This window comes from Pleurodeles waltl, chromosome 7 (assembly GCF_031143425.1).
Source record: "Pleurodeles waltl isolate 20211129_DDA chromosome 7, aPleWal1.hap1.20221129, whole genome shotgun sequence".
Classification (NCBI taxonomy): Eukaryota; Metazoa; Chordata; class Amphibia; order Caudata; family Salamandridae; genus Pleurodeles; species Pleurodeles waltl.
The window spans coordinates 981,669,429-981,679,896 of NC_090446.1; the positions used below are offsets into that span (position 1 = coordinate 981,669,429).

Consider the following 10,468-nt stretch of genomic DNA (forward strand, 5'->3'; position numbering starts at 1 on the left):
AGGACTCATGCCGAAGTCCATGCAAGCAGTATGGTAGCCACTGGAGTGGTGTCAGCTTGTGCCCGGTCTTTTGCTTCCAGTTTTGGTTTCTCTCCTTCCAGTGAACTCAGTTGCTGCACTCCATCCATGGAGTTTTGCTTGTCTACTGCCCTAGGAGTGGGGGTGCAGATAGCATCTGTGACCTACCCAAGCTGCAGTGATATGATTACCATGTCCTAAAATCAGATTGGAGTTAAAATAGAAAATCTATGAACAATGTCACAATATTTACGTAAATTATATTTGGGGTACAATATATTCATTTCAGACTATAGTTATGTATGCAATATTCTGACATATAACTCTTATGGCTGAGTTCAGGATAAGGAACCTCAGGATTAAACAGAAGATGTATGGACCCTGCATGGGAATAAACAGAAGATGCATGGGGTCTGGTGGTAGGAAGTAGGAGATGCAGAGGGAGTGTGGAGGAAAGAAAAACACATAGTAGGCCAACCTAGAGGTGCAGTGCTTGAGGAAGGTGTGAGGTTTGCTAATGCTTCCACCTCATTGGTAATGACGCCATGCCGCCTGTATACACACACAACAGTATGGGAGTGACACAAAAATATAATGGCTGTGTAAAGGATAAAAAGCATTATGTTTAGTAGTTGGCAGGAGCCAGGGTAAATGGGAGCTTCTAGTGAAGGCAGTAGGAGAAGTAGTCTGAAGACCTTCACACCGTGCTTTTTCCTCTTCCAGCCACCCAAGCACAGTGCCATATTTATGGATCCACTACCCTTACAATTCCGCAGCTCTCTTCCTAACACCATCTAGGATCCCTTTGAGCCTTGTACGATTACCCTCGCTAACCATCCATTAACTGCATTCAAGGAACCCTTCACAGTTGAAATCCATTGGTTCCAATCTAGTACAGACCACACACCCCAGCTCTTATGGTGATCTTTGAGTTGGGAAATTCTTGGTAAGACTATGGTCTTGCTTCTGATCTACGTTATCTACATTATATGGCTTGCACATTATCTACTTCTATTCTATATTTTATTCCCTACTCCACCCCACCAGTCTGTCTCAATTTGATTGTTTTAATGAGGTACCGTTCCTCCCACTGAGTTGTTCTGTCGGGAGGACCACTTGGTCACCCCTTTTTAAGCTTTGTTTTACATTTTCATATTTTATTTGTTCTACCTAAGCTATTTTTAGTGACAACATTTACACACATTTCTTGTATGATAGTTTTCTAGAAATCTGTAGAATGAGTTGCTTGTTTAGTTAGCCTTTGCATGACATGTAACCTGTACTTTCTGTTCAGGGCCACAGCACTGTACATGATAGCCTAATTCTTATGTTGCCCGTTCAGGAGACAGTTTCTAACACCCAGACACAGCATTGCATCAGAGCTGTGCTTCCAACACAGTATGGCTTTATTATATAAATGGTGCACTCACCCAGAAGGGGCAGAGGGCATTCCAGACATGAGCATCTTGGAATGCATTTTGTGCAACATGCAGTTTGACATGGCGGAGGAGCGTCACCCCTCCCCCCTTGCTAAGAACCAGCAACTGTAAAATAAAACAATATTTTAATATTTTTTAATGATTTATTTTCAGCTTCCCAGCCACCACCTTGAGATTTGAGGCTGCTGAGTTTTACTGGTGCTAATCTAGCAGCCTCCTGAGAGGATTGCCATCTGCACAGCAGGCCAACTCCAATCATTGTCTCCATATATGTGGTTGGAGCTAATCACTTAGATGGAGCCAGGCAGAAGGGTACACCCGCTATGCGCTCAGCATAGACTTAGGGTCAGGTAGGGACCTCTAGCATTGCTAGAACCACAATCACCATGGTTGGATTGATTACCTTCCTTACAATGTTTGTAATGCTGATTAATTTGCTTTGTTTCATCTGCCTAATTATCACAGCTCATTTTCCATATGCCAGGTTGCAATTGTTTCAATAAACGTATTGAAAACTTATCTTGCATCTCTTTGTGTCTCGCCTTGGCATGTATGAGTAATAACACAAAAGAATTAAGAACTGTTTCCATAACTTCCCTGGGGAGTCATTGTGTCCTGTTCAGGTTGCCATGATCACCTTCCCACTCTGGTAGGTTTGGGGGTTCGGATGAGGCCCTGTGAGCCTGATAGGTGTTGGGCCAACAGTTACTGATGGTGTACATGGACTCGGTCTCCCACATTCAGAAGGTCTGCCATCCTGGGTACGCTGTCCTATTATCTGAGTAGAGGAACTGAATACCAGTTTAGATGCAGGCTCCGGTTCCTAGTGTTATAGAATCCATTTCATTCCTCTTTCTTCTTTAATGTGAGGATTGCCTGCACAGCAACTGCTCATGCTGCGAAGGAGGTTTGCACAGCTGCAGCTTTGTGTGAAGGAGGTTTGCACAGCTGCTTTGAGTTCCCGCCTGATCTGCATGAAGGATCTTCTCACTGATGGTGCAAATAGTGTGCTTATTCTGTGTAAGGGAATCTTTCAATGCTGCCATGCAATGCTTATTTTATTTGAAAAAATCTTGCACACCTGCTGCCCATGTTGTGGTTTTATAGTGACAAAAGAAATCTTGCACTGGTCACCATTGTACTAAGCCTGTCTTTTTAAGGGGGATATTGCCCTGCTCCCCATGCTGTAGTTCTATTCACTTGTGGAGTTTTCAACGTTGATATCTTTATTGAATCCTGTTTCTGGATATAAATGTATGGAATCTAGCAAGGGAGACAATTAAACAATTCAGCTTTACTTTCAGAGGCCAGGCAGGAATCCTAGAAATTATAAATGGCACATAAGTTAAGGCATACTAGTTAAGAACTTTTTTGAAAGCTGTGTCATGGACTTTTAAAGTTTGTGGTCTAACGGTGGAGGGTTGCTGGATACTACTTGATCACAATAATTTATACCACTGCGTGCTTTCTGCCTGCAAGCTTCACTACGCTATTGCATCTACTACTGGTGTACAGAAATCACTTTGTATTTTATGTTAGACCCTTTTATGTTCTTTTAAATGCTCTAGTATTTTATTTGTTCCTGTTTGTCCTTAATTCTATTTTCTGTTATTAGGTGTTACCTTGTGTTACGTTTTTGGTTGACATTGGTCCTCTCTTCTTACTAATATTTTTTTCATGCCGTTTAAACACTGGTTGCTTGATCTGTGTTCCTACAGACCTGCCATGTACCTTTTTGCGCAGGGCCCTACGCCAGCTAAAATAAATGGCACTTCATTAGGAAATCTATATATATAAAATGAAAGTTGCTTCATCACAGGGCAATCTCCTCATCTAGCCTGCGCTGCAATGTCCGATGGACCCCATCAGATGGCACTTTTTCAGAGATTTTTTTTTTATATAGGCTTTAATGATGACCTAGTGTGTGAGGGTGTGTGGTGTGTAGGGTGGTGATAAGATATGAGGCAGAAAAAGTGTGTTAAAACTGTCTAAGGGGTACCTAAATTGTCTTTTATAGTTGTGGTCACGATGGCAGGTGTAAAAACAAAAGTGAAAAGCTACCCGGAGGGCATAAGTTACCCAGGTAGTCATCCATATGATTTAGGTAGGGTCAACCTGTTTTGCGCCCCTTGGTCCAGACGGATCTGTGGTGCTTCTTCAGCATCAGAAATCCCTACCTTACACCAAAAAGGATATGTAATCGTTAGTATACCCTAACAGACAACAATACCTGTCTGTGGTACAATCCAACCTATCTGTGGTCTGATCCAACCCTGTGGGATGTATTTGATGGGCCCATTTTGTCATAAGCAGAGTCATGCGCAAAGCTGCAAAAGAAGTGGCCCTGTGTGTTGCGCGCCAGCAACCTACCCCGTCTCTACTTCGCCATAGGAACAGCACCTCTAGTTTTTTTTACTGTTTACTTCATTAGGAAAACTAGGTAGGAAAACGAGATTCCCACTTACAGAGACCCCTCTCATTTCATTTTTAGACTCTCACTGATCCAAGCTTAAGTGTGTATTGAACAGTACTGCTGTGCTACTGCTCTGAACTCCACATGTTGATATCTGACAATGGCAGAGATACTATGTTTGATCCCTTGGTCTTCTACTGCTTTCCCTCCCTGTCTATTCTTTACTTCATCCTTATGTGCATGCATCTCAGCCCTGAAGCAAAATTCTTGATTGATCCAGTCAAGTAGTCCTCTTCTTTTCCCAAACATTGGCCCTTAGTAAATGCAATGTTTGGTTGTACAACTCTTTATACACTTCATCACTTAATTTAATCTGCAGCTGTGAAACGTACAGATGCTCTCAATCCATGTTCATGGCCACTATTCTTGACCTTATTACTTCAACTTCCAACATCATAAATTATGATAAATACCACAATAACAGATCACTGCCTAATTCAATTCACTTTGTACTGCTAGCTCCTCTTAAACACTGAGCAGGTTAATGACCCTTCTTTGAAGGTTCACCTCTCAATAAAACTTGACACAGTGGTAATTTCTGCAGACAGTTTGGAATCTCTGAGACAGTCCCAAGACTCATAACTCTGATTAAATGACACAGTTTCTCTCCCACTATGCACACAGAAAACATCTTAGCCTTCAGTGTGAATTTTGATAAAGGCTCTTCTTCCTGGACAAATCCTGTGAAGAGTGGGATCTCTAACTGTGAAGATAGAAATAAATGTTGGCCCCAGCGGATACCTTTGTATTTCTCTCCTAACTCACCGCTTCTTCTAATTCTCCCAGTAGACTGCCCAGTCCTTTGAAATCCACAGACCTAATGGATCTGCAACAGGCTGCCTTCAAGGTTTGCTGATAGTATGTTGCTAGAGTCAGCTTCTCTCCTGTCCAGGCTGTGTTTAATCACAGGCTCCAGCCTCAGTGGTTCTGGAACCTAAGTTACCGTCTGCTGTATTTGATAAGATCAACTTGTTCAACGTCATCTTGGGTGACGCCTCGGATGATAGATATCATAGGAGCAGCAGTAAGATGGTTTAGCTGTTTCCTGGCTGACCGGTCACAGGTTTTCTCCCTATCCACGTTTATGTCTTACCAAGGAGTGCGTTGGGGCTCTGCCGGGTCACATATACTGTTCAATATGTATGTCCAACTTCAAGGTTTCTGAATATTTTACTAAGCAGACCACTTTTACTTGAAATATGCCAGAGATTAGCAAAGAGGAAGAAAAGTGACAAGTGTTAACTTTTAGCTGTTCAAATTCAAAATAAGTGCAGTCAAGTCATTTGATTTTATCTAATGGCCCCTCCAGTTAACAGTGATAGAGAGGATAGGTATGGGCAAATCTCTGCCTAAATTGATACATACAGGACCCACAGCCAGAATCACAGTAAATAACTTGCTATCCCCCCGATATCAATACATGGGGGCAATAGGCAGGGATGCTCATTTCCTCCCTTTATCTTAGCAGAAAATGAAGGTTTTGATTTATTAACGCATAAACGTAGTGCTGACATAATCATGTGTGACATTAACCGAATTAATAAAGATTGTACGGGGACAAAATGTGCCCTCAGAGTAGTTTGCCATCATTTATACGCGTGCTTTATATAACGTGGTGTATTAGAATTGCACTAATCCGACATAATCATAAACATGTGCTACGATTTGCTTATTTGAAATGTTTTAGCTTAGCATTACTTTAGCGGAGGCTTTGGCCTAGTCGCCTGGTCTCACGGTTTAAATATTTGTATTTTTCCACTGTGCTATTAAACGTGTAGTTCTGCTTGAAGCTGTACTTTTCCACTGAAACTGTTCACATGCTTATCTTAAAGTTGGTGCCAGCCTGGCATATTTTCTCTTTAATTCAAGGTCGACTTGCAGGTGCGGACAATGGAGGCTCTGAGAGTAAGCTAATCGAGAGACAATGTTGCAAATTACGTACCCATCTCCAAGGATAATGTATGCTTAAGTAAAAGCTTGAGAACTGTCGTTTTTGATTGGTCAATTTGAAGCTAACCTATGAACCCTCCAATGGAGACCCTACTGGACTTGAACTGTTGTCTATAAAACCCAGGTGCACGAGAGGAAAGCTCTCTCTATCTTCGGACATCCCGCCATTTTGACTTCGTAGCTATTATGACCCATTTTGCTGCGACGCCATTTTGAGAGACTTTTGATGCTTTCTCTAGTCGAGAGAAAGAGACTTTAATGATTCTTGCCCTAGAGACTTTAACTTTGATTTGTCCCTTTGCATGAAGTTTATCTTGCCGCCGTGAGGCAATTGCCCCGTTCACCCCTGCCCCTTGTCCCGTCCCATACTGATCGAGAAATGGTACCTGTGAGACGAAGACTTCATTGATTGCTGATTGGAATTGGTAATTATGAAAGGAAATTTGTAAAATTGCATTGTGTTCCTTTTAGGTAACCAACTGCTGATTTTGATAAAGACCCTAGCTAGGAGTTTTCTAAATTGATGTTGCTAAATTGTTTTTGCATGAAGTCCCACATGCTGATGCTAATTTGAGGTTAGATGAGGATTCCATATGTCGCACGATGCAATTTGAGATCTTGTTATGCTGACTAAATGTACGCAATTAGCCCATTGCAGATTATCGTATTAGTGCTTTGCATTGCCACTATCGAATGCCTTGTGATTCAAATGCTACATAGATTACACTTGTTTCGACGGTATGGACAGCTATTAATGTTCATTTATGTTTATCATTTGGTGTTGAGACACATTTACATTGTGCTAGCTTTGTTAATATAGGGAAATAAATTCACTAACTTTGCATTAAACTGGTGTGGTTATTCCTGACTGAAAGGTCAGGGTTCGCCGAAATGTATTCTGGATTGATTGTTAAGTGTTACGTCGTTCAAGGTGTTGCTTATGTTCGTTATTGATTATCGATTTGATGAAGTTGATTGATGAATAGTACAGAGAGTTCCCACTTAGTCAAAAGATTCATCGACCTAAAGAGCATCCGAACGCAGGTAAATTGTTACCACGTTCCGCTCTATCAGTAGATGGTAGCAGAGGACGGTTACGTCTTTTGGGACCCTGTACCATTAGAGTACATGGTGTCGAATTAACGGTTACGCATTTTGAGGCCCCATTCGAGAAGTTGAATTAGATTTTTCTTGGATAAAACGATTGACAGAATGATGATGGGCTAGGTCCACCGCGACTTTCCCGGGATCTCGGAGCTTGCGAATGGAGAGAACGGAGATGTGGAAACAGCGTTGGCGGTACTAGTGATGGTATGAATGAAGTTAGGGTTTTGCGCTTGCACAGCTTATTGCCGCAGAGTGTGTGAAAAGGTTGTGAGGATTTTTTCTTTAAGGATAGCGGAGGCGCGACTCCGAGTGTAGAAGTAGAGAAGTCGTCGAACTTCATGGAGATAGCGGAGGTGCGGCTCCGAGTACGAGAGTAGGGAAGTCGTCGAACTTCATGTGCGTCTGGCGCTTTGTGCATAAAAAGGTCCACGTGGTTGTTGTTGTTGAGACGGGCCCTGCGAGGTCAAGAGACTCCGGAGTATGTTGATCCATGTTGTGGTCTGGGCGGTTTAGTAGGTTGATCAGGCGTGGTCAACAAGTCGGGTAAAGTGTGTTAGGGAGTGAAAGAAACTTCGACTTCGGGCTTTGACAAGATTCTAAGTGCACTAGAACAGATCATTGACAAGTTGAGAGTAGGTCTGCGGGTCAGATTTGCTTGCGAATGTGGGGACTGAGAAAGACCGAATAGCGGCCGAGGCTGGTGAAAGAGATCGAATAGTGGTCACGGTTGGTGAAAAGTCCCTAAGGTCCTGAAGCGACTGTGTTACCCTTCCTGTAGCAAACCGACAGATCTGTTTTATTTTTTTGGTAGCTCGCAGTATATGCAAGAAGTTGTTACGAAAAGAACTGAGTGAAGGAGGACTAGCCGCGAGGCTTTGTCAGCCGCAGTGTGTGTGTGAGTGTGACGTCACTAAGAGCCGCGCTGGGATAGGTTGGTTGGAGAGACGGGTCGCGCACGGATTGGACGCAGTCCGTGGGACTCGATTGGAAGGGGAAAGGCAGGTAAAGTGTATTCCGGGAATTAAAGTCACCTATTGATTACAAATTTTGTGGAATAACAGTGACCTATTGATTATAAACTTTGTGAATTAAAAGACGAGAAAATGAAATTCCTTAAAGCATTCAGGAGCGCGATGAAGGGAGAGTCATACATTAAAGCGAGCGTAGGAGAGGAAACGCCGCCCGAGGGTACACCAGCTTACATTGTAATGGAGGAAAAAGGGGTAGCTCCGTGCCTTTGGCTAAAACAATGGCACAAGTGGACAGAGAAACATGGGAGCGTAGCATTCCCGATACATGGGACATTCAATATAAGGGTCCTAGAAAATTTGAGATTCGCGATGTATGACATGAAGGTGCCTCCAAGGCCAGCACAGTTTGAGGCTCTAGCAATCTGGGAACTCATGGCTAGACAGCAACAGAAGAACAAGTTTGAAACAAGGATGAGGAAGGTAGAAAAGACACTAGCGGATGCTAGGTGGGATAATGCGCAGAAGGTGTGGAGGTCAGATGTATTGCAGGGAATAAAATTGTTCCCAGCAATCACTAAGGATGAAGAGGAGAGAGGTAAGAAAGCTACCTGTAAGACAGACAGGAAGTGTTCCAAGGACAAAGAGGACGAGGAAAAGTTGAGAAGAGAAGAGGAGTTAGAGGACGAGGAGTTGATAATGCAATTGCTGAACGACCGTCCACCGCCTTATGCAGAAAATGGACATGGTCCAAGTACCAGTTCTGCCCCTCCGGCATCGGTACAGAACAATGAAACGCAGAATCCAGGAGCACCATCGGGATCTAAGGATCCGAGTTTACTGCTCACCCCACAGATACCGCAGGTTAGGAGAATGTATCCAGATGTGCCCGTGTTGAAACCAGCAGAAAATTATCAGCCGCAGATGCCAGGGTATTACAGCAGTGACAACAGTGGAGGGATGATTCTAGATCCAACCGTAAGGGGCGTACAGAATGGTTACAACCCAACAATGGCACAAGCTGAATCAACTCAGTTTATGATGCCTCAAAAGCAAATGCAGGGAGGAAATGTTCATGCTCAAATGACGGGGAGTCAGATGGGCATGCCGGCAATGATGGCCCATAATATGGGGATGAACATGCCTCAAAATATGGGAAATGGACAGAATCCAGATGCAATATCACTGCCCATTACCGTAGGTCCAGTGGTACCTTTGTATAGTCAGCCTAACTTAGGTATGAGCAGTCAGGGACCAATGCTGCAGAATGGGACAGAAAGAAGGTGCATAGAAAACACTCCAGGGATAACCCCGATAGCGACTCAGCCAACTGGGTCTGGGTCCTTGATGGAGTTTAGTCCCGTATGCGCTCAGTCAACACTGGTGAGGTCGAGCCCCCCACTGATAATACCATTAACATCAAACACTGAAAAGTTGCCGCAACCATCGATGGCAGTCGATGTGAATGCTACACTGATGGGGGTAAATGCGCAACAGCTGACACAGTGGTTCAACAGTCTAAATTCCACACAAAGTTCAGACAGTGGGAAAGGAGACGATTACTTGAGCAGGATGAGGCTGAACATGGAAGCACAAGAATTGGTGGAAGGAAATATGGGTGTGAACAGGTTGGAGTCCTACACAGAAGAGGAGTTGAGGTATCTATGTCCAAAGATCATGAGAGAAGTAAACAAGGTACATAAAAGTTTGCAGGAAGTAGCAGACAGGAATGGGATTGACATAGGCAAGACGAAACACTTGAGCAGGAGCTATAGGTTGGATTTTGGGACCACAGATTTTGAACACATGAGATCAGCAGGCATGAAGGCACACCTTAGAGAATTGTTGCAGAGTGCCCAAGTGTGGAGGTGCTTGGACAAGTGGGAAAGCAGATGGGTAAAGAGGAAGGATAAGAGGAGGGACAGTGCCACAGAGCACAATGATAAAGGACCGCAGAGTAGTGATACAGTAACTATGTTACCAATGAGGGAGACAGCAGGGGGAAAATTAGTACATGTACCATGGCACAGGAGCGATATTCAGTCTTTTACGAATGATTTTCCCAAACTGAGAGAGAAGCCGATTGAATGGTATCAACAGACTGATAGGTTTGTGAAGCTTGCAAAATGTCTCTGGGAAGACCTGAACACTCTATTCGAGATTGTGGTTCCGGCAGATTTGTGGGAGGATTGCAAAAGAGCTGTAGGTTGGCCGACAAGTGAACCAGAGAGAGACAGAGAGACGGGTGCACCATCACCTATGGTGATGTGTCTGTACTATAAGGTGATTGAGCATTTGAAGACGAAGGTTGCCGCGAAAAATGTGGATTGGCAGAAAATTGATCGAACTGCCCAAGAGGCTAAAGAGTCGATTCATAGTTACTATGAGAGGTTGTTGAAGGCGTTCAAGAATTACAGTGGCACGGAAGCAATCGAGGCGAAGGATATGCTTCATTTTGTGTTCAGATTTGTGGAAGGGCTGAGACCAGAGATAAGTCAGATGATAAAATCGCA

General features: G+C 43.5%; 1 protein-coding gene across 1 annotated transcript in view; it reads left to right on the forward strand.

The window, feature by feature from the left end:
* TSPAN10 (tetraspanin 10) overlaps nt 1-6,809 on the forward strand; it is a 68,525-nt gene extending 61,716 nt beyond the window's left edge. The window contains exon 3 of the mRNA XM_069199780.1: nt 5,800-6,809. Within this exon, the coding sequence (XP_069055881.1) occupies nt 5,800-5,833 (34 nt within the window). The 3' untranslated portion in view covers nt 5,834-6,809. The remainder of the gene's footprint in view (nt 1-5,799) is intronic.
* The last annotated feature ends 3,659 nt before the right edge of the window (nt 6,810-10,468 follow it).